At 68.0% G+C, this 25,215-nt stretch overlaps 8 protein-coding genes across 8 annotated transcripts; 6 read left to right on the forward strand and 2 right to left on the reverse strand.

Moving 5' to 3' along the window:
* Positions 1-1,934: 1,934 nt before the first annotated feature.
* RHOBADRAFT_44992 (uncharacterized protein) lies at positions 1,935-3,784 on the forward strand (the record flags this gene model as incomplete). Its single annotated transcript, XM_018414523.1, has 7 exons — positions 1,935-2,012; positions 2,127-2,338; positions 2,480-2,738; positions 2,797-2,886; positions 3,020-3,275; positions 3,524-3,711; positions 3,776-3,784. The coding sequence occupies 7 exons, from the start codon at positions 1,935-1,937 to the stop codon at positions 3,782-3,784; spliced, it is 1,092 nt and encodes a 363-aa protein (XP_018270552.1).
* Positions 3,785-4,110: 326 nt separating this feature from the next.
* RHOBADRAFT_54314 (uncharacterized protein) lies at positions 4,111-5,630 on the reverse strand (the record flags this gene model as incomplete). Its single annotated transcript, XM_018417247.1, has 10 exons — positions 4,111-4,389; positions 4,451-4,574; positions 4,638-4,695; positions 4,754-4,804; positions 4,867-4,882; positions 4,957-5,033; positions 5,092-5,280; positions 5,339-5,371; positions 5,436-5,558; positions 5,624-5,630. 10 exons carry the CDS (start codon positions 5,628-5,630, stop codon positions 4,111-4,113), a joined length of 957 nt encoding a protein of 318 aa, XP_018270553.1.
* Positions 5,631-6,637: 1,007 nt separating this feature from the next.
* Positions 6,638-8,480, forward strand: RHOBADRAFT_22172 (uncharacterized protein; the record flags this gene model as incomplete). Its single annotated transcript, XM_018412569.1, has 7 exons — positions 6,638-6,795; positions 6,871-7,081; positions 7,155-7,286; positions 7,377-7,673; positions 7,747-7,921; positions 7,998-8,111; positions 8,197-8,480. 7 exons carry the CDS (start codon positions 6,638-6,640, stop codon positions 8,478-8,480), a joined length of 1,371 nt encoding a protein of 456 aa, XP_018270554.1.
* Positions 8,481-8,632: 152 nt separating this feature from the next.
* RHOBADRAFT_49911 (uncharacterized protein) lies at positions 8,633-10,806 on the reverse strand (the record flags this gene model as incomplete). Its single annotated transcript, XM_018415278.1, has 4 exons — positions 8,633-8,952; positions 9,051-9,242; positions 9,337-9,961; positions 10,015-10,806. 4 exons carry the CDS (start codon positions 10,804-10,806, stop codon positions 8,822-8,824), a joined length of 1,740 nt encoding a protein of 579 aa, XP_018270555.1. The 3' UTR covers positions 8,633-8,821.
* A 1,580-nt stretch (positions 10,807-12,386) lies between these two features.
* Positions 12,387-14,808, forward strand: RHOBADRAFT_37541 (uncharacterized protein; the record flags this gene model as incomplete). Its single annotated transcript, XM_018413443.1, has 8 exons — positions 12,387-12,746; positions 12,897-13,146; positions 13,235-13,452; positions 13,536-13,683; positions 13,830-13,939; positions 14,038-14,319; positions 14,402-14,602; positions 14,689-14,808. The coding sequence occupies 8 exons, from the start codon at positions 12,387-12,389 to the stop codon at positions 14,737-14,739; spliced, it is 1,620 nt and encodes a 539-aa protein (XP_018270556.1). The 3' UTR covers positions 14,740-14,808.
* A 227-nt stretch (positions 14,809-15,035) lies between these two features.
* RHOBADRAFT_37542 (uncharacterized protein) lies at positions 15,036-18,025 on the forward strand. Its single transcript, XM_018413444.1, has 7 exons — positions 15,036-15,231; positions 15,294-15,986; positions 16,067-16,225; positions 16,326-16,834; positions 16,910-17,236; positions 17,409-17,612; positions 17,670-18,025. Exons 1-7 carry the CDS (start codon positions 15,145-15,147, stop codon positions 17,986-17,988), a joined length of 2,298 nt encoding a protein of 765 aa, XP_018270557.1. The 5' UTR covers positions 15,036-15,144; the 3' UTR covers positions 17,989-18,025.
* A 237-nt stretch (positions 18,026-18,262) lies between these two features.
* RHOBADRAFT_44998 (uncharacterized protein) lies at positions 18,263-19,595 on the forward strand (the record flags this gene model as incomplete). Its single annotated transcript, XM_018414524.1, has 6 exons — positions 18,263-18,595; positions 18,670-18,823; positions 18,915-18,962; positions 19,024-19,116; positions 19,181-19,338; positions 19,425-19,595. 6 exons carry the CDS (start codon positions 18,263-18,265, stop codon positions 19,593-19,595), a joined length of 957 nt encoding a protein of 318 aa, XP_018270558.1.
* A 1,497-nt stretch (positions 19,596-21,092) lies between these two features.
* Positions 21,093-24,618, forward strand: RHOBADRAFT_54318 (uncharacterized protein; the record flags this gene model as incomplete). The annotated part of the gene is made up of 8 exons (XM_018417248.1): positions 21,093-22,376; positions 22,442-23,049; positions 23,124-23,204; positions 23,271-23,340; positions 23,406-23,914; positions 23,991-24,114; positions 24,183-24,293; positions 24,367-24,618. The coding sequence occupies 8 exons, from the start codon at positions 21,093-21,095 to the stop codon at positions 24,616-24,618; spliced, it is 3,039 nt and encodes a 1,012-aa protein (XP_018270559.1).
* Positions 24,619-25,215: the final 597 nt, after the last annotated feature.

Below are 25,215 nucleotides of genomic sequence, written 5' to 3' on the forward strand. Positions count from 1 at the left end.
CGACAAGTGCGACCATCGGGCGAAGAGGAAAAGCGAAAGGGGGCGCACCTGCGCCGATGTTGAGCAGTCGCGCTCGCGGATTGCCGCTGTAGAGAGGGCTTGCCGAACGACCGCTTCTTCTCGCCCGAGCCGACCTGTGAGAGGAGGCAGGTTAGCTCGTCGAAGAGGAGGAACGAGGGGAAGGGAGGGGGGCGCACCTGCTTGCTGACGCCAACGACCCGGACGACGTAGGCTTGACCGCCTCGAAACCGAGCTTGAGGCGCCGTTCGCCCGGCTCGGACGGGCGGCAACGTCGACGGCGAGAGTGGCGACGTCGACAGGGGAAGGCGACGGCGAGAGGTCGGGAGGGCGATGGAGCGAGTGAGAGAAAGGGAAGCAAGAGAGCCAAGCGGTCCTCGAACCCAGGTCGACTGGGTGACCTCCGCTCCGGCTCGGAGAGGCTGCGCATTGCCTTCCGCCCTCGGAGCTCGCTTGGAGGCGCCGCGCAGCCAGCGGAGATCTCGCCTCTTCGGAGCCCTCGGACGGCTTCTGTAGCACCGGGATCACGCTCGCAGCATGTGCATCTCTGCGAGCGAGTCAGTCCGACCTTGCCCCTGAGCCGAGAGCGTCGCCGAGGCGCCCGCGAGGATTTCGGTGGCAGCAGCAGCGCCGCCCTCGCGCAACCGGCGGCCGTCTCGCGCGGCAGAGCCGCAAGGGCAGCAGGCCATGCAAGGACCTGCAGCAGAGCTTGTCGCGGGGCTCGTCGCAGTCACTGTGCGAGAGAGCAGCTGCAGCGAGCCGCTCTCCTCCTCATCGCCAGCCGTCGCCCCGCGGCCGGCCACCCGAGCGCTCGCTCGCTCGGATGCGAGGACCACCCGCAGGCGACCTCGTACCGGCAGCTCCGTCACCGACAGGCCACCGCAGCGACCGCACCCTCGCCCTTCGCCCCTCGCCGCCTCGCCCCCTCACGTCACCTCGGCCCCGCCTTGCCCGTCCACGCTCCAGCTCGACTGCTTGGTCGACGCCGCAGCCGCACCAAGCCGCGTACTAGCCGTCAGTCGGCGCTTGTGCGACTCGCCTCGTGCGTCTCCTCTTTCCCACCCTCCCCTCCTCGTCCCCCTCCCCGTCCCGGTCGCCGCACGCAGCTGACCGCCCCTTCTTGCCAGCGCAGATCCTTGCCGACCCACGTCCTCCCCCCCCCCCCGCCTCATCACCTCGACCGCCAGCTCGACCTCGACACGGCTACCGCCGCTGCCAGCGACACCTCACCCTTTCACTCACTCTCGACACACCGTCACGCCCGGTCCGCCGCACCTCGACACCCGCCCACCGTCCAACTCTGCTCCCCCGCCTCCTCGTCCTCGCACGCCGCCGCCCCAGCTCGCCGTCGCCTCGCCTCAGTACTCTCCGCAGCGTCGTCCAGCCGGTGCAATACAGATTCAGCGCGGCGCATTCTCGACCGCGAGCAGGCGAGTGGTGGGTCGAGGTGGACGACGTGGTTCCCTCCTCGCGGTGCAGCCACTGCCGACGGCGATTCGACCAAGTTGGCTCTCTCCCCTTTGCTCCGCTTCCACTCGCTCCTCTCGGCATCGCGCTCTTGCTGCTTGCTGCTTGGTCGCATCTGCTCCCCCGCGCCATGCTGGTCCTCCTCGTCGCCGCACGGCTAGCGGGCGGGCGACTGCGACCCGCTTCGCCTCGGCCGACTCCTTGCGCGCCGAGGTCGCTACCCACCCCAGGCCTCGTGGCTCAGCCCCGCGCTGCAGCGTTGCCGCCCTGCGATCGCGCCAAGGGCTGCAGCCGTCGGACCCGCTCGTTCCGCCCTCGCCCTCGTCGAACCGCTGGCCGCGCTCGAGATAAGGTCTTCGCGCACTCGAGCCTGCCCTGGCTCTTCCTCTTCGCTCCCTGCCCTCGCTGCCTTGCCCAAGCCCTCTTCTCTTCCTCTTGCCGACCCTGCCATGCTCGTCAACGTCTCCCTCGCTGTCGCCGTCGCGGCGTCCCTCCTCGGATCCGCCGCTGCGGCTCCTCTCGTCGCCGTGCGTCCTCCTCTCCCTGCCTCGCCAGACCGGTCGGTCGTCGCCGTCGAGCAACCGCAGCCCTTACACGCGTCGAGGCCGTCGCACTCACCTGCATGCCCCCTTCCGCCACAGGTCAAGCAGCTCGTCGAGCGCAAGGTCAACGCCTCTCCCGACTTTAACATCACCTTCTCGAGCAGCCACACCGACGGCCTGCCGCGCACCCTCATCATGGCGACGGGCGGGACCATCGCCGGTTCGAGTGCGTCCGCAACCGATTCCACCAACTATCGCGCGGGCTCTATCGGCGTCGCTGCGCTCGTCGATGCGGTGCCGCAGCTCCTCAAGTGCGTCCCGCTCTCTTTCTGCCGATGGTGCTCCTCGTGTTGGCGAGCCCAGAGAAACGTGAGGGCGTATCGACGAGGGAGGGCGCATCGAGCGCGAGCTGACCCTCTGCCCTCCTCCCCTCGCCCCTCCTCCTCTCGCAGCGTGAGCAACATCGACGGCATGCAGGTCAGCAACGTCGACTCGGGCTCGATCACGGACGACATCGTCCTCCTCATCTCCAAGCTCGCCAACAAGGCGCTCTGTGGATCCGACCCCGAGTACGACGCGGTCGTCGTCACGCACGGCACCGAGACGCTCGAGGAGACGGCCTACACGCTCGACGCGACGCTCATGTGCGACAAGACGGTCGTCGTCGTCGGCGCCATGCGCCCGGCGACCGCCATCTCGGCCGACGGTCCGGTGCGTCCTGACCCTCTCTCGGCGAGAGGACGACGCTCACCGGGCGACTTTCCTGCAGAGCAACCTCCTCGAGGCCGTCACGACGGCTGTATCGCCCGCGTCGCACGGCCGGGGCGTCCTCGTCGTCCTGAACGACCGGATCTGCCAGGTGCGCACGACCCTCTCTTTCTTCCTCGAGAGCTGCCTTCCTCGAGAGCTGCCTTCCTCGAGACCTCCCTTCCTCGTGAGCGTGGCTCGAGTCCCACGCACCCGACTGACTCTTCACGTTCTCAATGACCCAGGCCCTCTACTGCGCCAAGACCAACGCCAACGCGCTCGACACGTTCAAGGCGTACGAGCAGGGCTTTGTCGGCGGACCCCTCTCGACCAAGCCGTTCTTCTACTACCCGCCGTCGCAGCCCACGTTCAAGACCGTGTACGACCTGTCGAACGTCACCTCGCTGCCTCGCGTCGATGTCCTGTACTCGCACCAGATGGCCACGTTCGACGGCGTCAACGCGTCGGTCGCCAACGGCGCCAAGGGCTTCATCGGTGCAGGTGCGTCCCACGTCAAACTTCGAGCTCGTCGTCGTCGGTCGACGGTCGACGTCGAGCTGTACGCGTTTGACGTCGCCGACAGCGACTCGAGCACGACACTGACCTTCCCAAGTTGCCTTGCCTCCTCCCTTCCCTCATTCATTCTTCGCCCTCTCGTCACCTTCCCTCCTGCGCGCCACTACTCGTGTCGCTGTCCCCTCGTCGTATATCCTCCTGTCCTCGTGCTCTCGGCCACCCTTCTCTCGCAGGCACCGGCGCCGGCGGCATCTCGCCTTGGGCAAAGCAGAACCTTGCATACGTCATGAGCCAGGGCATCCCCGTCGTCGCATCGACGAAGATCAACAACGGCGTTGTCGCCCCGGACGAGGATCCGGCGGCGGGCAGCTACATCTCGTCGGCGCTCCTGAACCCGGTCAAGTCTCGCCGCCTTCTCCAGGTGCTTCCTCTCTTCCTCTCCTCCTCTCTCGTCGTCGAGACTTGGTCCGTGGTCACTACTCGAGAGCCTCTGAAACTGAGCGAGCCTGCTATCGAGAGTCACGCAGAAGTGACGCCAATTGCGCGAGAGGCGAGCAAGAAGGCTTTACGAGAAAGTTGGCGGCTGACACGAAAAGCTACGAGCGTGACTTGACCGCGGTGGACGACGGCAAAGCTGCGCTCGCCACGGGTGGAGTGAGCGCAGCACACGCGACCCGTTCTCTCGCTCGACGTGCTCGTCGGCCCTCGTAGACGAAGCAGCCACAGCAAGTGAGAATCGAGCCCGCTTTGATCTCCCAAGCACAGCTTCTCTCGATCCGGCGGAACGAGCGCGACGAGTATTTTACAGGCACGGGCCGCTCTACAGGGCTCGCTCGACTGCAAGAACCTCCTCGAGCGACTCGAGCATCTTCTCGCCGGCCGCCGGGTCCATCGGGAGGAGCGGCCTGCGCGGCTTACCGCCGTAGCCGTTGAGGCGGTCGAGCGCGAACTTGGGGCCGTTGATGCCGCCCTTGATGATGACCCAGTCGGCACGAGAGCACACGAGCTGCTGCTTCTGGAGCGAGGCGAACGTCGACGACGAGATTGAGTCGGCCGAAAGGGCGGCTTGAGCGTCGCGGTACAGCTTGACGCACGTTTTCTGCGCAGCGAGGGGTGGTCAGAGCTGGGTCGGGTGGGCGAGGCGAGGAACGTGGACGCACCGGAACGGTGTTTGCCAAGCCAGTGATGCAGCCCGCCGCCCCGACCGTGAGCGACGGCAGGAGAAAGTCGATGAACCCGCCAAAGACGGCAAAGTCGTCGCGCAAGGCCGTGATACGAGAGAGCCTACACGATCGAGAGTGTCAGTAGGGGCGCGAGGCAGGGGGAAAGGGAGGACCGAGGACGCACTTTCCCACGGCGCCGCAGGTCAGCTTCGTGCCGGCGACGTTTGGCGCAGCGGCGACGACTGTGAGCGACTCGACGTCAGTTCAGAACGTCATAGGAGAGAGAGTAGGGCGACTCACTCTCGGACATGAGCGTTGAGTCGATGTCGATGCCGCTCGAGGCGCCGGGATCTGCGAGACGGCGACTCGAGAAGGTCAGCACGGACCTCTCAGGTCACTCGAGCCGGACGCACAGTTGTAGACGAGGATCTAAAGGGTCGAAGGAAAGTCGTCAGGGACGTGCGCGAGTATGTGGGCGCCTGAGAGGACAGAATTCGACGCACCGGGATCGGGCTCGCGGCAGCCACGTCGAGGTAGAACTGCTTGATGGCATCCCTCGACATGAGCCCGGCGAAGTAGCCTGTAGAGCTGAATGTCAGGCGAATTGAGCCGAACAGATCAGTGAGAGAGGAGCGTACCGGGCGTAATGACCATGGCAAAGTCGGCGCCGAGCCTCGCGGCGTCCTTCGTGAAGTCGATCGTCTCCCTCGTCGAGCCAGCACTCGTCCCGACGATGAGAGGGATGCTCACGAGCGCCGCGTCGGCGTCGAGGACCTGCCTCGTCGCCGCGATGATCTCGTTGCGCTCGTCGCGCGTCAAGTGCGAGGCTGCTCGAAGCAGGAGGTCAGCTCATTTGCTCGCTCTGTCTTCTCAAGGGAAGCTCACCCTCGCCCGAAGAGCCGAGTGCGACGATACCGACTGCAGAAGGAAGACGAGGTCAGCGACGGAGAGCTCAGGTGCGTCGAGACTCGTGAAAACTCACCGCCGGCGGACGCGACAAACTGGACGTGGCGCTTGTGCGCCTCGATGTCGAGCGTCTCGTCGTCATGGAAGTAGGTGTACAGAGGTGCATAGACGCCGCGAGGGACGAACTGGCCGAACTTGGCTGCGTGCGGCGGCGAGTGAGCTCGCCCGGCTTGAGAAGGGGCGAGGGACGAGTCGAGCACTCACAGGGCATGGTGATTCTGGTAGTCCTTGAGCGTGAGGTGGTGCGAGGGCGACGTCGAGGAGAGCACAGAACAGGGGAAACACGCTCGGGGTGCGGCGCGAGCAGAGGTGGGGGGAGAACACGAGCCCAAACGAGGCAGGAAGAGCCGGTGTCGCACTTGTCGAAGGGAATCGGACTGCCTTCGGGCCGCCCGAGCGTGTTCAGCACGCAGGAAGCGACTCCCACGCTGTGCGCTCAAAGTTGAGGCCGCGTAGACCCCACGGCCAGCTGAGGCCGCGGAGGGCGAGGACGAGCCAGCGCAGCACGATGACGGTGACAGCGGGGGCACAAGCTGGACTGCACAGGCCTCGAGCCTGACCGGTCGAGTGCAGCGCGGCACTCGGCAGCGTGAGCGGGTGAGGAGGGGAGGAGAGCGTGGCTGGCGAGGAGGAGGCGCTCGCCCACCACCGACTCGCCTGCTCGGCCAGCATCGCCCAAGACCAGCTGGACGACCGTGCAGCAGCGCAAGACCCGCCACAGATGCCCCAGCTCCAGCCACCGCCCGTCCTCGCCGAGGCCCACCCTCCCTCGTCCTCATCAGCTGTGCGACTCGTCACCCTCCCTTTCTACCCCGTCCTCCCCTCGCCAGGCCTCCCTGCAATGCCAGTCCCGCTTCAATGGCACATGTGGTGGAGCACGACACCCTGAGAGGGACCCGAGAGGCGTGCGGCTTGCTCGCGAGCGCGCCGCCGGTACTTCGGCGCGAGGCCGGTCCAGGCTCCGCGCACAGCAGCGGTGCCAGGAGGGATCGTCCCAGCGTCGGCTCGACTCTGTCGCCGAGTCGCTCCAAGCTCCACGGCGCCCCACCCGCTCACAGTATCGCCTTCTGCAGCTGCCGCACTCCTCCTCGTTCCTCCTCCTCGCCGACCTCGCGCTCACACCTCGCCCGTCCACCCTTCTTCGGTACTCTCTCCCGTCCTTCCTCCGTTCCTCAACTCGCCCGCACCTCCTTCTCGAACGCACGCCGTCCGTTCATCATGCCGACCTCTACCTTCAACAAGTCGTTCCCGACCATCACCAAGATCGAGACGTTCATCCCGGCGGCCGGCGGCGACGGCGGCGACTACCACCGCCAGAAGGACGGTCACTGGATCCTCGACGGCGGCAAGCCGCATGCCGACAAGGCTGGCGTCAAGTGCGTCCACCTCGAGCCCCATCCTCCTTTCCTTGTTCTCGGGCGACAGCTGACCACGTCGCCTTCCTCCTTCAGGTGCGGCATCTCGAACCCAATGTCCGGCTGGGAGCAGTACCGCGAGAACCGCACGTCGTGGGGCATCGACGTCCTCGGGTCGCTTGTCTGCATCATCACGGCGAGCGACGGCACCCAGGGCGTCTCGACCGGCTTCGGCGGGCCGCCGGCGTGCTGGCTCATCGAGCAGCACTTTGCGCGCTTCGTCATCGGGTCGGACCCGCGCGACACGGTGCGTCCCCTCGTCGAGACCGTCAGTCGGCAGGTCGGTCGAGCGCGAATTGACCTCTCGGCTCGTCACGCAGAACCGCATGTGGGACCAGATGTTCAAGGCGTCGACCTTCTACGGCCGCAAGGGTTTGCCCGTCGCCGCCATCAGCGTCGTCGACCTCGCCATCTGGGACCTCCTCGGCAAGATCCGCGGCGAGCCCGTCTACGTGCGTCCTCCGTCCTCCTCTCTCCCCCCTCCCACCTTTCCCCTTTGCCATCAGCGTTCGAGTCTCTGACCGTCAGGGCGCCTCCCGCAGAAAATGATTGGCGGTCGGGCCAAGGACGGCAAGATCCCGTTCTACCTCACCGGCCCCGAGCCGACTCACGCTCGCAAGATGGGCTTCTGGGGGTCCAAGGTCGCCCTCCCGTACTCGCCTCGCGACGGCTTCGATTTTGTGCGCCGCAACCTCGACTTCCTCCAGAAGCATCGCGAGGACCTCGGCGACGACTTCCCCCTCATGGTCGACTGCTACATGTCGCTCGACGTGCACAGCGCGATTCAGCTCGCGCAGGGCGCCATCGACCGCAAGATCGACATCACCTGGTGGGAGGAGGTGCGTCCTCGAGTCCCGCTCTCTGCGAGAACGAGCGGCCCGTGCACGAGCCTGACTCTCCTCGCTTGCGCAGGTCCTGCACCCGGACGACTTTGACGGCCACAAGATCCTCAAGGCCCGCCTCCCGCAGGTCAAGTGGACGACGGGCGAGCACGAGTACTCGCGGTACGGCTTCCGCCAGCTCATCGAGGGCCGCTCGATCGACATGCTCCAGCCCGACGTTATGTGGCTCGGCGGCCTCACCGAGTGTGCGTCCCTTTCTCTCTCCCCTCTTCTCCATCGTCTCGTCTCGAAGCAGGACTGACGATCGACGAGCGCCCGCAGTGCTCAAGGTGTCGGCGATGTGCTCGGCGTACGACATCCCCGTCGTCCCTCACGGCTCGGGCCCCTACTCGTACCACTTTATCCTCTCTCAGCCGCACTCTCCCTTCTGCGAGTGTGCGTCCCCTCTTTCTCTCCCTCTCTCTCGCGTGTCTCTTTCCGCCGCCGTCGCAGAGCTGACCTCGACTCGTCGGACGCACAGACATCGCCAACTCGGCCGACGGCAAGTCGATCGCGCCGGTGTTCGGCAACCTGTTCCTCGACGAGCCCGTTCCTCACGGCGGCTCGATCGACGTCGGCGACGCGCCGGGCTTTGGCCTCGAGCTCAACCCGGCCGCCGTCCTCATCCCGAGCGCCCACTTCCTCGCGCCTAGCCCGGACAAGGGCCTGTCGCGCACCGACGACGAGCAGCGCGTCGCCAAGCTGCAGCAGCTGGCGGCGGTCAAGGCCAACGGCATCAACGGCGTCAACGGCGGCGCGCACTGAGCGCACGTTCCTCTTCTCTCCCAGGTTTCCTCGTTCTCCGTCTCTCTCGGTCGTCGGTAGTTTTGTCTCTCCTGCACTTGTACAGCTCTTCTTCTCTCGCAGAACCTTTGGCAGAGAGGCTATCGCAGCGACGAGGGAGAAACCGTGAAAGGAAAGCGAGTAAACCGCGCGCAGTCGGGCGCTTCGTTTTCTTGCGAGGTGCGGCGAGGGTAGTACAGACAGGGAGGGGGTAGAACGAGTGAGGGCACGGGGGTGGGGAGAGACTACAGGGTACACAGATTAAGCGGGCGTGGGTGCGGCGTGGCGGGCGAGGCGAGGGCGAGGGGACGGTGCGAGGGCGGTCACGTGTCGAACGGCTTGTTGAGGCGGCCGAACCACCAACGCGTCTTGCTCTGGAGCGTCGGCTCGAACGTCGCGAGCATCGCCTCGGTGATGGGGTGGTTGGGCGTGTGCGAGAGGTGGTACGCGAGGCCTGCGGGCGAGGCCAAAGGGTCAGTTTCTCGCTCCCTCGTCGACGGCGACAGTTCGCGCTCGAGCTCGAGAGAGGGAGAGAGGGTTCGCGAGACGCACCTGCGCTCTGCTTGAACCGCTTGGGACACCGCCCGACAGGGCACTTGAGCTCCCTCCCGCTCGGCTTGACCTCCTGCTTGAACTTTTTGGTCGCGCGCTCCTCGCCCGTCGCCGCGTCGCGCTCGAGCTGGACGAAGAAGTGGCCGTTGGCGGACGCGTTCTGGAAGTGGAAGCGCAGACCGGCGAGCGACTCTGCGGGCGAGCGAGGAGGAAAGGGCGAGAGATGCGGGTCAGGGACGAGGTCGAGAGGACGAGGGAGGGAGGGAGGGAGGAAGGGACGACGCACTGAAGGTCTTGCCGCAAGGGTCGAGGGCGCAGCAGAAGGGCATCTCCATCATGACGGCCTCGTCGTCGTCCTGCTTGGCCTTGGCGGCGCGCTCCTTGTGCGCCCGCTGCGCGTGCTCCCTCAGCTCCTTGATCGTCCTCCAGCTCGTCTCGTCGGCGCCGACGTCCTCGTCCTCGTCGTCGGCCTGCTCGTCGTCGGCGGCGACGGCGCGCCGCTTGCCCTTGCGCGCCTCGGCGCGGTCGAGGCGGCACCAGTTGCACCCGTACGGCTTGATGCTCGGGTCGTCCTCGACGGCCGGGATCTCGGTCTGCCGCCTCGGGTAGCCCGTCAACGGGTCGATCGACGCCCCAGGCCCAGACACGGCGCTCGGGACGGCGTCGGCGCCGGGCGAGTGGCGCTTCCTGCTCCCGCTTGCGCCGCCGGCGCCGCTGCCCGACGGACCCGCCGCCGCGCTGCTGCTCGCCGACGCGCTGCGCTGCCCCTGCTGCGCGTACGCGTGCGCGTGCCCGGGCGGCGGGCGCGGCGGCACGAACCCGAGCGCCTGCGCCTGCGCCTGGAGCCCGAGTGCGCCGAGGCCGGCGACGGCCTGCCCCGCTTGGGCCGCCGCGAGCGCCGCCGCCGAGGGCTTGCGGGTGCGGGTGCGGCCGCGCCCGCGCTCGCCCGACCCTGCGGCACCACCTGCACCGGCGGCCGAGCCCTTGGGGCGGCGGCCAAAGTCGCCGTCGGCGCGTCGTCGCTCGCGTACGGGAGCTCGGGCGGCTCGTCGTCGCGGTACGCGATCGACTGGCCGGGCACGAGGCCGCCCATGGCGTCGACGTAGTGCGCGTGGTGCGACGACGACGAGGGCGCACGCGTGCCGGCCGACAGCGAGCGCGACGAGGCCGACGAGAGCGACGACGGGCGCAGGAACGGGATGTAGGGCGCGCCCGGGTCGTACGCCTCGCCGGCACCCGACGCGGCGCTCGGGTAGAACGACATGCCGTTGGTCGTCGCCGTGCTGCCGCCGACCTGGGGCGGCGCGATGCCGTACAGGAGCGGGCCACCGCCGGGCGGCGAGGGGGCCTTCTCGTGGTCCGAGTGGTGGGCCGACGTGGCGGGCGTAAAGTGGTCCTGCACGACGCCCTGGAGGTGGGCGTGCGCGGCGTACGGGACGGGCGCGTCATCGTCCGAGTCGCTGTCGCTGCCGCTCGACGAGCCGGCGTCCGAGTCGGACGTGTCGCTAATCGGGCGGTCGTGGCCGACGCCGGCGTGGCCGTGACGCTGGCCCGACAGCGGGTGCTGGTGCTGCGAGGGGGGAGCGAACGAGGGAGGAGGGGCGAACGACAGGGTGCTGCTGGGCGAGGCGGCGCCGGACGGCGAGTTGTTGAGGTGGATCGAGAGAGGAGGGGCAAAGGGCTGCGGCTGCGGCTGCTGCTGCTGCTGCTGGACGGCGGAAGGGCCGAAGTGGTCCTGGTGCGAGTGGAGCGACATGGGGAGGCCGTACTGGGCTGCCGCCGCGGCGAGCGAGCCGGAAAGGCCGCCCTGCTCTGCGTCGCCGCCCGCCTGGACCGGGCCCGGGGTCGACGCGCCCGAGGGCGGCGCCGAGATGTAGGTCGACGCCGGCGCGAGGGACGCGCTCGTGCCGGCGTCGTCGACAGCGGCGGGCGACGAGTGCGCGGTCGGCGAGCCGAAGAAGCGCGCCTGCTGGAGGAGGTGGGCGTAGGTCGACGCGGGCATGTTGGCGAACGATGAAGAGGCCGGGTTGACGCCGTCGCCGTCACCTCGAGCGTCGCCGTCGTCGAGTGGGCCTCGCGGCACGTCGGCGTCAGGGCCGCCGAGCCCGGGTGCGTCGGCGGGTCGAGGCGACTGGGGCCCGAGGAGCGGGCTCGCGTTCATGAGGGCGCGCAGGGCGGCGCTGCCGTCGTCGTTGTGGTCGGCGTCCGGCTCGAGTTTCGGGACGACGAGGCCCTGGGAGGGTGCTGGGCCGATCGAGAGGTTGGGCAAGGGGAGCGGGCTGAGGAACGACGACGAGCTGGCGGGTTGTTGGCCTGCGGGCTGGCCGCCTGCGGTGCCGGTCGGGTCGGTCGGGTCGCCGTGCGAGACGGACGGCCACGCGGGGACGGCGGCGTCGAGGGCCCAGGGCGCGGTCGACGGCGCGACACCAAACACAGAGCTCGACGGCTCGAGGGCATCTCCCGGGTGGACGGCCTGCAGAGGGGGCGAGGCCTGTTGCGCGAGGGGGGAGGGTGCAACGGTGAGCTCTGGGACTGTGGGCTGCAAGTCTCGGCGACGACGGGTGGGCGGCGACGTCGATGAGGACGCGCGAGAGGGAGGGAGACGACGACGAACCTGTCCCGGGAAGGGCCACGCCTGCGGGTCGAAGGGGAAGGCGTCGTAGTGGGTCATGCCCCTCGGGGGTAGGTGCCCCGTTGGTGGCCTTGGGGGTGCTGGCAGGCGGGCGAGGAGGGCGAGAGAGCGACGAGACGGCCGGCGGTGAGGGCGAGCTCGGGAGAGGACGAGCTCCGCGGCGAGTCCGAGGCTATGGCGCGCGGGCCCAAAGCTAGCACCGCCTCGTCCGAATCTAACCCTCCTTACCAAACTCGCCTTGGTAACCTCGATTAGCGCCTCCCTCTCCCCCCTCCTCCTCCTCCCGACCGACCAACAACCATGGCCCTCGTCGACTACGGCTCAGCGTCCGACTCGGGCTCGCCTCCACCGCAACCTCGCGACAAGGCCGCACCCGCAGCAGCCAAGCGCGCCTTGCCTGCCGTCGCCGCCGACCTCGAACCGGCGAGCGACGACGACAACGACGACGACGACTTCAACCCCACCGACGCGTTCGGCCTGGCGCGCATCGGTACCACGAGCTCGACTACCGACGCTGCAGCAGCACCTCAGCAGCAGCGAGCAGCAGCAGCAGCCGACTCGGCCCCGCAGGTCATCGCCGCCGTGAGTTCACGCCCCGCTCTCTCGCCCTCCCCGTGCCCTCTGGAGGTCAGACGAGTGCGGCATTGCGCAAAGTTGCACTACAGCACCGCCCTGCGCAAGCCCGGAGACCCCTCGAGCAGGCGATGGGACACGCGACTGACCCGCTCCTCCTCCTCCGCCCGCAGGACCTCGCCGCGTCCAACCAGCTCGTCACTCGCCCGACCGACAACGTCATCTTCTACAACGCCTCGTACCAGGACCTGACGCGCCCCGTCCAGGGCCCGGCCAACCCTTGGAACGACGGCAAGCTCGAGCGCCAGAACGCCCTCACGGGCCACGTCGAGCAGCAGCACTTTACCGAGGCCGCCTTCCGCGAGCAGCAGCGCACCTTCCACGTCCTCGGCTACGCCGCCAACCCGTCCATCGCCGCCGGCTCGTCGGCCCCGTCCTTCGTCGGCGACGCCGCCCTCGCCCACACGCACCAGGGCGCGACCGCCGCCCTGGTCAAGCCGAGCCGCCGCGAGGTCCGCGAGACCAAGCGCAAGCGCCAGGCCAAGGGCACGCTCGGCGAGTTTGACGACCCGGACGAGCAGGAGGACGACGCGGCGACGGCGGCGGCGGGCGAGGGTACGGCCGAGGGTGCCGCGGCCGAGGAGGAGGACGACGAGGCGGCGGGCGAGCGTCAGGCCAAGCGGGCCAAGAAGCCGCAGCGCGAGTACGTCGGCCCGTGGGCCGGCTGGGACGGCGAGAGCCTCGCCGTTGCCATCCCGACGGAGGAGGAGTACGAGGAGCAGGAGGCCCAGGGCGGCAAGCTTCTCAACAAGGAGGAGCGGAGGAAGAAGGTTCTCGAGGACGCCAACCGGCGCGAGGTCGGCTTCGGCGAGGAGAAGAGCGTCTTCCACGGTCCGTCCCGCTGTCCCCTCCTCTCTCTCGTCGACCTTCCCTCAAGCCCGCCAACCTGACTTTTCTCGCCCTCTCTCGTCGTGCACAGGCAAGGAGACGCACGACTACCTCGGCCGCACGTACCTGCACGTCCCGACCGACGTCGACGGCGTCAACTTGCGCGGCACGGCCGGCGAGCAGGAGTGCTTCGTCCCCAAGCGCTGCGTCCACACGTGGAGCGGCCACACCAAGGGCGTCAGCCGCATTCAGCTCTTCCCCGGCAGCGGTCACCTCATCCTGTCGGCCAGTCTCGACACGCGCGTCAAGGTGCGTCCTCGCCGCCCTCTCCCTCCCTCCCGTTTCTTCCCCTCCCTCGGCCGTGCGGTACTGACGCCCGCTCCGTGCCGCAGCTGTGGGACGTGTACGGCTCGGGCAAGTGCCTGCGGACGTTCATGGGGCACAGCAAGGCGGTGCACGACGTCACGTTCGACAACTCGGGCGGCCAGTTCCTCTCGGCCGCGTTCGACCGCCAGATGAAGCTGTGGGACACCGAGACGGGTGCGTTCCCTTCTCTCCCCTCTCCATCGCTCGTTGCGAGAGGCGCCCGGCCCTCGAGACGGCGGTGTCGCCCTCGCATGACGTACTGCTTGAACGGGAGAGAACCTGACCGCTCCCTCCTTGCCCTCCTCCTCACTCGTCTACAGGCCAGTGCAAGCAGGCGTTCTCGAACGGCAAGATCCCGTACTGTATCAAGTTCCACCCCGAGCAGCAGTCGACGTTCCTCGCCGGCATGAGCGACAAGAAGGTCATCCAGGTGCGTCGTCCGGCATCCTCTCTCTCTCGAGTCTCGAGGCCTGTCGATGACCTCGTACGACCTCTGGGCAGTCACTGACACGCCCACTCCACACGCAGTACGACATGCGCTCGGGCGAGATCACGCAAGAGTACAACCAGCACCTCGGCCCGGTCAACACGATCACGTTCGTCGACGAGAACCGGCGCTTCGTCACGACGTCGGACGACAAGACGATGCGCGTGTGGGACTTTGACATCCCCGTCCCGATCAAGCTCATCGCCGACCCGACCATGCACTCGATGCCCGCCGTCGGCCTCGACCCCAAGGGCAAGTGGCTCGCCGCGACCAGCCTCGACAACCAGGTCGTGCTGTTCGGCGCCGATACCTTCAAGCAGAACGTGAGCCCTCGTCTCTCTCACTCGTTCGCGGCCTCTCTCTTCCTCGTCGTCGCACCGTACTGACGAACCTCCCGACCTGCAGCGCAAGAAGCGGTTCGCCGGGCACACGATTGCCGGCTACGCGTGCGAGCCGCGCTTCTCTCCCGACGGTCGCTTCCTGTCGTCGGGCGACGGCCAGGGCAACGTCGTCTTCTGGGATTTCAAGAACGGGCGCATCGTCGGTCGGCTGCAGCGCGCGCACAAGCAGGTCGTCCTCAGCCACGCCTGGTTGCCGCACGAGACTGTGCGTCTCCCTCTCTCTCTCTACTTCTGCCTCTCGGCGTCGTCCAGAATACGAGGTCCTGACCCTTCTCGTCGCCGCCCTCGCAGTCCAAGGTCGTCACGTCGTCGTGGGACGGCTTGATCAAGCTGTGGGACTGAGCGTCTCCTCGTCTTTCTCTCTCGCATGTTGTACTCGTGTGCGTTCCTGCATTGACGCTGTCCAAGGTCCACTCGAGCCGAGAGAAGCCTGAGAGAGCGAGCAGTAACTGGACTGCGAGCGGGCGAGCCGTGCCTCGCTCCTCACCACACCACTCGCTCGCATCCGCTGCGCAGCTCGAGCCACGCACGACAGCTGTACGACCAGCTCCGCCAGCCCGCACTCGCCAGAAGAGGCCGTCCGACCGGTCCCGCCTCGAGCCGCGCCTCCCCGCCCGCCAACCTCCACCCGACTTCGGCTCTCGCTCGCCCCCGCCTCTTGCGCTGCCGAGCCGCGCCCAATACTGCCGCACAGCGCTCAAGCGTCCATCGACCATCTGCCGACCCGACCAGGAGGCGTCGTCGCCCATGTCGTCTCGAGCCAGTCTCGATGAGCTGCTCCCCGGCCGACGAGGCGGCGCGGTCGACAGCGGCGACCTCGAGGAGGAGCTCACGGTTCGTCACCTATCTCTCTGTGGCCGCCCTGAGCACGCAATTGATCTTGCGTCCCCCCCCAGGTTCGAGCCGTCGTCGTCGGCCTCGTCATTGGCGTCCTCCTCGCGTGCACCAACTGCTACTTCGGCCTGCAGACGGGCTGGATCAGCATGATGTCGCTCCAGGCGTCCCTCCTCGGCTTCGCCGTCTTCAAGGTCGTCCCGCAGTGCGGCCTGTTCGCCGGCCGCCCCTTGACCGTCCACGAGAACATCGTCCTCCAAACGACGGCCGTCGCGACTGGCACCCTCCCGCTCGCCGCCGGCCTCGTCGGCGTCATCCCTGCCCTCGCGCAACTCGACCCGGCCCTCGACGGCGGCGCGCAGCCCCTCGTCCTCCCCTTCCGCACCCTCCTCGCGTGGTCGTTCGGCGTCGCCTTCTTCGGCGTCTTCCTCGCCGTTCCGCTCCGCAAGCAGGTCATCGTCCGCGAGCAGCTCGTCTTCCCCTCGGGCACGGCGACGGCGCAGGTCATCGGCGTGCTGCACGGCAAGCCGCTCATGAGCGCGAGCGACGGCGCGGCGGGACGGGTGCGCAGGCGGCGGCGGGCTCTGCCCGACGCTCGAGAGGACCACGAGGTCGACATGGAGGGGCTCGACGAGGAGGACGGCATGCGCGGGCTCGGCGGGAGGGGAGGGAAGGCGGTCGAGGCCGAGAAGGTGGTGGACCGGCAGGCATGGACGGCGTTGACGACCAGCTTTGCCATCTCGGGCGTCTATACAGTGCGTCCCACCTCTCGCTCGACCCCTCGCGGCCCGCGCACGAACCGCGAGCTCGTACTGACTCGCCGTCGCACCGACAGCTCGTCAGCCAGGCCTTTCCCGTCATCTATGCCGTGCCGCTCTTCGACGTCGTCGTCCGACACGCGGCACACGACTGGCTCTTCTGGTTCACGCCGTCATTCTCGTACATCGGGCAGGGCATCATCATGGGCTTCCCGACCACGGCAAGCATGAACCTCGTACGCCCCTCTTCCCTCCCCTCCTCTCGCCCGTGCCTTCTCACTCTGACACACACCCGTCGCCGTTCCTCCCTTTCTTCTGCCTCTGGCACATCTGCAGGGCATGCTGTGCAGCTGGGCCTGCTTGTCGCCCCTGTCCAAGGCGATGGGCTGGGCGCCCGGACCTGTCTCGTCCTCGGTCGACGGCGCCCGAGGTTGGGTCCTCTGGCCCGCCCTCGCCATCATGACGGCCGAGTCGATCCTGTCGGTCTCGCTCGTCGCCGCCGACGCCGCCCGACCTTGGCTCGAGCGCACGGCCGAGAAGGCGCGCACTGGCGGCGCTCTCTTCGTTCCGGTCGCGCACAGCGCGCACGACTCGGACGACGACGCGCAGAGCGAGGAGGACGAGGACGAGGAGCATCGGCAGCAGCAGGCGGGCGAGGACATGCGGGCGCGGCGGGCGCGAGCGCGGGCCGAGGACGAGCCGTCGACGAGGGCGGTCCTGCTCGGCGCGGCTCTGAGCTGCATCTCGTGCGTCATCATCGTCGCGTGGGTCTTTGGCGAGGACGGCATCAAGTGGTGGGCGACCGTCGTCGCGCTCCTCCTCGCCTGCGTCTTCTCGGTCCTCGGGTCCGTCCTCTCTCTCTCTGTCTCTCTGCGCTCCTCGCGCCGGCGACGCCTCGCTCACTCTCGTCTCTCTCACAGCGTTCGAGCTCTCGGCACGACCGACTTGAACCCGGTGAGCGCGATCGGCAAGATCTCGCAGCTCGTGTTCGCCGTCGTCCAGCCGGGCAACGTCGTCGCCAACATCGTCGCAGGCGGCATCGCCGAGGCGGGCGCGCAGCAGGCCGGCGACCTCATGCAGGACCTCAAGACGGGCCACCTGTGGGGCAGCAGTCCGCGGGCGCAGTTCCACGGCCAGCTCATCGGCTCGTTCGCGTCCGTCTTCGTCTCGACCGGCGTGTACTGCCTGTACCGCAGTGTTTACCAGTTGCCGAGCACGGCTTTCCCGGTCCCGACGGCAGCAATCTGGTGCGTCTGGATCGCCTTCTCTCGGTCTGTGCGGCTTCGCAGAGAGCCGGCGCTCACCATCTGCCCCGACCCTCCCTTCGCCCTCTTCCCGTCGCTCTCCTTCCCTCGACGTCGCCTTCCACCACCTCCTCGACACGCCCTTCTTCGGCGCAACACCCCTCTCGACTCGCAGGCTCAACCTCGCTCGACTCGTCAACAACGGGCAGCTGCCGCCGCGCTCGCAGGAGGCGATGCTCATCTTTGGGCCGCTCTTCGTCGCGCTCGCGACGCTCAAGGCGATCGGCAAGTCTCGACTCGCCGCCATCGAGAGCGACGGCGTCGTCGGTCAATCGCAAGAGCGAGCCCGATGGGCCTGGACGAGGTGGATCCCTTCTGGGTGCGTCCACTTCGACCTTTCCTCTTCTCGGCCCCGAGCTCATCCCTTCTTGCGCAGCATCGCCTTCGCCGTCGGGTTCATCAACACGCCGTCCTTCTCGATCGCTCGACTCGTCGGCGGCCTCGTCTCGCTCTACTATACGACCCGCACATCGCATCTTTCTCGCGCACGCACCTCCTCGACGTCGTCCTCGGCTTCCTCGTCGTCGGCCCACCTCGAGCACTTTGGCCTTATCGTCGTCGCGTCGGGCTTTGTCCTCGGCGAGGGCCTCGCGAGCGTCGTCGGCTTGGTCGCCAAGAGCGCCGGTGCGACCGTGCCGTTGAGCTGCTGGGGCTGCGGCGTCGGCGGAGGAGGGTACTGTGGAGGCTGTTCATGAGCGAATTGTACTGCGTTGGACACGCAATCTTATTTCCTGCATCCTCTCGAGCTGTCTCTCGTTGCGGCGCGGTCGTCGAGGCGATGTGCGGCGCACTCGCGGCTCGCACATGGCTCCACGCTTGTAGCTAGCGATCGCCAGTCCGAGGAGAGTCCGGCGCAGCACTGTCCGCTGCGCTCGTCCGTCCGTCCAGGCCGGTGACGCGGCGAGCGGACCCAGTTCCGCACGCGCCTCTTCGGTCCAGCTCTTTCTCCTTCTGTTCACTCGCGTCGCCATGCCCGCCCGCACCATCGCCGTCGTCGGAGCCACGGGCAACCAGGGCAGCGGCACCGTGTCGGCCCTCCTCGCCCAGACCGACTTTGCCGTCCGCGCCGTCTCGAGCAACCCGGGCGGCCACAAGGCGCAGGCGCTCCTCGCTCAGCACAAGGACTCGGCGCACCTCGGTCGCCTCACGATGGTCAAGTGCAACCTCGACGACCCGGACGAGCTGCGCGAGGCGCTCAAGGGCGTGTACGGCGTGTTCGCCGCCATGCCCATGGGGACAGAGCTGCGCGGCGGCGAGCCGGTCGAGGTCACCCAGGGCAAGGCTCTCATCGACGCGTGCAAGGTGCATCTGCTCGTCTCTCTCGTCCTTTTCACCCTCCCCCGGCCGAGCAGGAACTGACGGCCGCGCGCTCGCAGACCGACGGCGTCGAGCACCTCGTCTACTCGAGCTTGCCGAGCGTCGACAAGATCAGCCGCGGCAAGTACAAGCACGTCACGCACGCCGAGTCGAAGGCGACCGTGTCCGAGTACGCCCAGAGCCAGCTCCCGAACGTCACGCTCCTGTACCCGGGTGCGCTCAGACCGTCCTTTCTCCTCTCTCTCTCCTAGTCCTCGGCCTGACCGTCCTTTCCCTTTCCCTTTCTCTCTTCCCTCTCTCGCAGGCATGTTCTACAGCAACTTTTACTGGCCAACGTTCGCGCAGCGTGAGCGTGCGTCTGAGCGTACCTTTCCCTCACGTCACGCAGCTGACCTGGTCCTCCCTCGAAACAGAGGACAACTCGGTGCGCTTCTGCGCCCCGCTTAGGCCCGATACGCCGATCCAGTGCGTCGACGACCGCTACGACGTCGGCTACTTTGCTGCAGGTGCGTCTCGCCCCTTTCCTCGGTCCTGCGCTCGCACCTCCTGATCCTCTTGCCGAGCGCGCAGCCGTCTTCTCTGCCGGCCCGGCCGCCACGAGCGGCAAGACGTACGCGGTACAGGCGCCCGTCACGACGCCCGAGAAGCTCGCCTACGAGTACCACCTCGCGACGGGCGAGCCGACCCGCTTTGACCCGCTCCCGCTCGACGAGGCGGTCGCGATGATGGTGCGCGGTCAGGAGGACGGCGAGGGACGCGAGGAGTTCACGCAGATGTTCCAGTGCGTCCTCGTCTCTCCCCGCATCTCTCGAAGAGCGTCCCTGAGGGTCGGGCGAGCAGGTTCATCGACGACGGCGTCGACGGCAAGGCGAGCTTCTCGGCCGGCCTCGACCACGACGCGAGCCTCGAGGACCTCGGCGTGCGTGCGTCGGACCTGCAGTCGTTCCTCGAGCGCTCGGGCTTCCGCGTCGGGCAGAAGGGCTGAGCGACGAGGAGAGCGGGAGGAGGTCCGAGTGCAGACGAGGAGAGAGGACGATGTGGAGGACGCGCTTTAGCCTGCTGCAGTGGACTGTGACTCGGTTCTGTGCCATCGAGCGTTGCACGAGAGAGCGAGCGAGCGACGTGCTCGAACCCTTCGAGGAGCCGAGAGCGCGAAGGGAAGCTGAGCACAGGCTCTCGCCGGCTCTCTCTCGCGCATGCTCGAGAGGAAGAGGAGAACGCGTTGCACGGGAGGAGACGCTAACAAAGAGAGAGAGAGGGCGCCCGGGTCAGGAGTCGGGGCGAGCCGCCAAGTGGGCTCGCTGCAAAGTCCCCGCCCTCGCTCGCTCCTGGCGGTCCCGCAGGAGCACGACACGCCGAGCAGCGCAGCGAGGGGCATCGTCATTCCCGTTAAAGGCGCCCTCTCGAGAAAGAGTAGAGAAGTCCAGCGCCAAGAGTAGTCCGAATCGAGTTGCGCGACCTTGAGTCGCGCACTGCGAATTGCACTCAAGCGGGCCCGCCTCGTCGTGCGCCAACCCGACCCGGTCTCCCTGCGAGCGCACACGAGTGCGCCCGGCGAAGGAAGAACCGGCCGAGGGAGCGAGACAGGACAGGGCACCGCACCCTCCTCGCGCACTTCCCAACTTGAAGCCGCCCCGACTGCCGCCGCAACCGGCCCTCGCTGCGCTGCAAACGAGCCGCTCCCTCGAGAGAGAAGCAGCCCTCGCTCTGACCCTGCCCTCTTCCCCCTTGAGGGGCGTCTCTGGGCGGCGGGCCCGCTGGTCGAAACCGGCGTGGTCGAGCATGCGGCGGTCCTCGCGCAGGGTCGGCGAGCGAGCGGCGGCGGTCGTGGGGATGGCGCAAGTGGCCTCTCGAAGGAGGCTCGTCGTGTCTGGTGGTGCGCGCCGTCGACTGAGCGACTTGCCCGGCTGGGGCGAGCTCGGAGGGAGGGTGGAAGACTCGGACCTTGACCCCGTCGCGAACAGCGAGCGAGAGCACGAGAGAGAGAGCAGCGCTCCTCCCCCCGAGTCTGGCCGTGTGCAGCGACGAATCGCAGTCTTTGTCGCTGGACTCTGAGCAGTCGCCGAGGGGCGAGTGAGGCGAAGGAAGCAGAGAGAGGCGACAGGCGGTCGACGCGATTTGGCGCATTGCAGGCGCCTCGCAGGAATGCTCTACGGCTGTCAGTAGGTGTACAATACTCTCAGGAACGGCTCAGTTGCTGCATTACTGCGCCTCGAGGTCGAGCGAGCGAGACGAAGACACCGAATTCCCTCCTCGCGGCCGTCCTCCCTCTCCTCTCACCCGTATCACCGCAAGCCGCGACTGACGCGCCAGACGAGGTCAGCCAGGTGCGTCACCTGCCCTGCCTTGCAGCCGCAAGCCCAACCACTGACTCAGTCGTCTCGCAGCGTCGTCGTTCAACCTCGTCCGCCGTCCGCCCACTCGCTCCACCTCGCCTCTCGCCAACTGGGACACGGGCCGAGCCACGACACGCGCCCTTACGATGCACGCACCACCCGCTGCTCCCTCCTCCCCGTCCAAGCGCGCGGGCATCCTCCGCCAGCTCGTCACCGGCGTGCAGCCCACCGACCGCGAGACGCACGCTCAGCGGTGGCAGCGGCCTCTGCTCGGGCCACGGTCGCCGAGCCAGACCAAGGACGTCGGGCCAGAGCCGCAGAACAAGGGCGGGCACCGCGTGTCGGCCCTCGTCCAGGGCTACGAGGCGAGCCTCACGGCCAACTCGCGGCGGTACGAGGCCCTCCCTCCCGGTCCGCCGTCGCCGCACAAGGGCACATTCGCTCTCGACATTCCGACGAGCTCGCCACGCGCTTTCGGCGACCGCCAGCCGCACGCACCTGCGTCCCCTACTTCCCCCGCTCGCCAGCCCAGCACCTCGCCGACCGTCCCTGCCGCCTTCTTCCAGCGCCAGCAGTACCGCAACGCGCCCGCCGAGACCCTCATCAAGTTTACCCCCACCCCGATCGGCAAGGAGAACCAGCCTCGTCCCGCGCAGGCGCGCGCTCCCTCCGTCCCTCGTCCACAAATCGGCGCCCACCCTACCTCCCTCACCCCGTCCGCCCCGTCAGCGCCGTCCACCCGCTCGCCTACGTCGAGCGCCACGTTCAGCTCGGGCACGGACGTCTCGTGCGTCACGAGCGCGATGACGGACCTGACGATGGCCACGAGGTCGAGCGACTCGACGCACGCGAGCAGCCTCGTCACCAACTCGGCCGAGGGCGCCTACGTCGGCGTCGCCTCCGTCGTGCGCGTCGTCCAGGACCCGTCGCCTCGCAAGGCGCCGTCGCCGCGACCGCCGCAAATCGTCGAGACGGCCGCGACGCCGGCGCGCTCGGCGGGCATGCCGCGCAGCGCTCGGCCCCTGTCGCCCGCCTACATCACGTCGCACCCGTCGTTCCAGTCGGCTGCTACCGCCACCGAGCGCGACCAGTACCCGGTGCGCCCAGACGGGCCGGTCCCCTTTGAGCGCCCGCTCCTCGCGCAGCGCTCGACGTCGTCGTTCGTCGAGGCGTTGCCGGCGTCGTACCCGCGCGGTGCGCTGAGCCCGTCCTCGTCGCAGTACCAGCCGCTCCCGCTCGACGCGTCGCCCAGGCTCGGCAGCCTCGAGGACGAAAAGGCGCCGTCCGCGACTCGTCAGCAGGCGCGTCGCACGAGGCCGAGGGCGTCGAGTCTCGGCGCAGGCCTCAAGGCGCCGTACGTCGAGCACAAGATGCAGGAGTCGGCCGAGGACAAGGCGTCGAGGGTCGAGCGCGACTTTGAGCGTCTACTCGTGCGTCCCGCTCCGCCCTCTCCCGCTCGCGCCCCTTCCCCAGACTGACTCTGCCGCACTCGCAGAATATGATGCAGCTCCCCGACCTCACCGTCCGCACGCGCATGCTCGGGCTCGCCCGCCCCCTCAAGGAGGAGATGCTCCGCGCCGCCGCCTCGAACCCTTCCCCCTCGACCTCGACCTCGTCCACCCTCGGCCCGCCCGGCCGCCCGACCCACACCCGCGGTCGCTCGCTCAACCTGTCGGCCTCGCAGTCGTCGAGTGAGAGCGGCGACGCGTCGGGCCGCAAGGCCAAGAAGGACGGCGGCGGCGCCTTCCGGTCGTTCCTCCGCAAGGCCAAGTCGGGCGGCTCCCTGCGCGCTCAAGCCGCCGCTCAGCAAAAGAGCCAGGACAAGGACGCCGCCCTTACCATGGCGCGCCCCTCGTCCCGTACCCGATCGCGCTCGCACTCGCGTTCGGCGAGCGGGGCGAGCATCGGCGGCGGCGGCGGGCTCTTCCGCAGCCTCGGTCGGTCAGGCGGCGCCGTCGCAGCTGGGCAGCATGTCGGCGGTGGCGCGCAGGAGGGCGAGGACGCGCCGTACTGGGCGGCGAGGTTGCGGAGCGCGACGTGTGCAGCGCTCGAGGCCAAGGAGCTGGGGCGGCTGAGGGCGAGGCTGCGGAACGAGGCGCCAACGTGCGTCTCTCACCTCTCTCTCGTCCTTTCCTCTCCTCCTTGAGCACGAGTCCTGACTACTCTCGTCGCTACAGCTGGGTCGACGAGTTCATCAAGAGCGGCGGCTACATCGGCCTTCTCGAGCGGCTCAAGGAGTTGCTCGACATGGAGTGGCGGTGCGTCGAGCGTCCTCGGCATCTCTCGTACTGCACCGACTGACATCTCCCTCGACATGCGCGCAGCGAGGAGCAACACGACGACCAGGTCCTGCACGAGCTCCTGCGCTCCTTCAAGGCGCTCACGATGACGGCGGTGCGCCTCCTCTCCCTCGATCCCTCGTCTCTACTAGTCCGAGTCTGACTCTACGACGCACACAGTGCGGCAAGCGTGCCCTCGCCTCTCACTCGCCAACGCCGTTCCTGCCGATGGCCGCCCTCCTCTTCTCCGAGAAGCGCCCGGGCGACCTCCCCTCGCGCCAGATCCTCGTCGAGCTCCTCCTCGCCCTGTACGACATCTGCCCGCCCAACGCCGACTCGGTGCTCAAGTCGGCGTGGGCCAACTCGTCCGTCTCGCTCGAGCCGGCCGCGCTCTCGCCGGTCGCGCCCTCGTCGTCGACCCTCGACTCGAGCGTCGGCAGCGGCGGCGTGCGACGCTACACGCGCAAAGCCAAGTCGGGCGACGACCAGTCGAACGGCGTCGTCGAGCGCGACGAGGTGCTCACGGCCGAGCGGGTCCAGCAGGCGCACCGTCTCGTGCTTAGCCTGCTCGAGGGCCCGCCGAGCGAGGACGAGGAGCGCAAGGTCGACTTTATCCTCGCGGCGCGCAAGCCGAGGCTGTACAAGACGTGGGTCAAGGAGATGAGCGACACGGTCCGCGACTATTTCTGGTGCGTCGTTGCGTTCCTCCCCTCCTCCCTCCCCCCCATCCTCGGCACGTCTGACGTCCTCGCCTGCCGCCTGCAGGATCTTCTGCCACTCGGACAACCTGTACTGGACGCTCGAGCAGATCAACGCCGACGAGATCGAGGCGCCCAAGGTGCCGAGCGGCATGACGGGCGGTGTCGAGCACGAGGCCATGACCTACTGCGTCCGTCCTCCTTCCTCCTCTCCTGTGAGCGCCAGTGACTGACGACGCGCCTTTCATTCGTCACCCAGGCTACGCACTTCCGCCTCATCAACGCTATCGCGCGAGCGTGCCCGACGCAGCAAGCCGCGTTCGACTTTCACGACCAACTCTTCCTCAGCGGCTTCGAGCGCGTCCTCTTTGTGCGTCGCTCGTCCCTCTCCTCTCTCGCATCGGCCCAGACGCAGCACTGACTCGCCCGCCGACCCGTTGCAGACGCTGCGCCGCGCGAGCCTCGTCTACTACCAGACGCTCCATCTCGAGATGAGCCGGTACATCGCGCTCGCGCGCTCGGCCCATTTCAACCTCGGCCCGCGCATCCTCGCGTGCGTCGACCGCCGGTTCCTGAGCGCCGAGGAGCGTCTCGTCTTGCGCCAGGCCGCCGAGCGGCGTGCGGGGGCGTCTCGGTCGGGCGACAAGGCGTTCACGTCGAGTCACGGCGCGCCGCAGATCGGCAACATCTTCTAGACGTCCTTATTCGCCTTCTCGATGTGACGTGCACTCGGTCAGGCCGCTGGCGGTCGTGCGCCGAGCGTTCCTCCTTCTTCCCCCCCTTCCTCGTCGTCGGATCTCTTCCCTCCTCTTCGTCTCTTCCTCCTCGCCCTCTCTTTCGCCTACCTTATCCGTCATTCCCCTGTGTACTACCCTTCGCCTTTCTTTCGAGCAACGCGCCTCCTTTGGACCGGCCGCGGGACTTTGGTCGTGCCGAGAGGAGAGACGTTGAGCAGGAGAGCGAGCGCGCCCTCGACTTTTCGGAGTTGGTCTTGTTCTCGATGGCATCCACGTACATGCCGCGTACAGGATCCGAGCAGCAAAACCTCCACGAGAGCCGGCAGCGAGCGTGGACTGTCGACCCCACGTGCGAGTTCGAGCTGCTCCTCGTCTCTCGCTCCCAGCTCTCCGTGCACACCAAGGCGGGCTTAAGTTCTGCGCTCAGCACCACCTGCTGCATCTCTACAGTGAGTCCCATCGTCCTCCTCCCGCATCCGTGGCCTTTGCGCCTGTCCCCGTGCCCTCATCAGCCAGTCGGCCTTGGACCACGAGGGGCAGACGAGGACTCCTCGC

The sequence above is a fragment of the Rhodotorula graminis genome (genome assembly GCF_001329695.1).
Source record: "Rhodotorula graminis WP1 unplaced genomic scaffold RHOBAscaffold_8, whole genome shotgun sequence".
Classification (NCBI taxonomy): Eukaryota; Fungi; Basidiomycota; class Microbotryomycetes; order Sporidiobolales; family Sporidiobolaceae; genus Rhodotorula; species Rhodotorula graminis.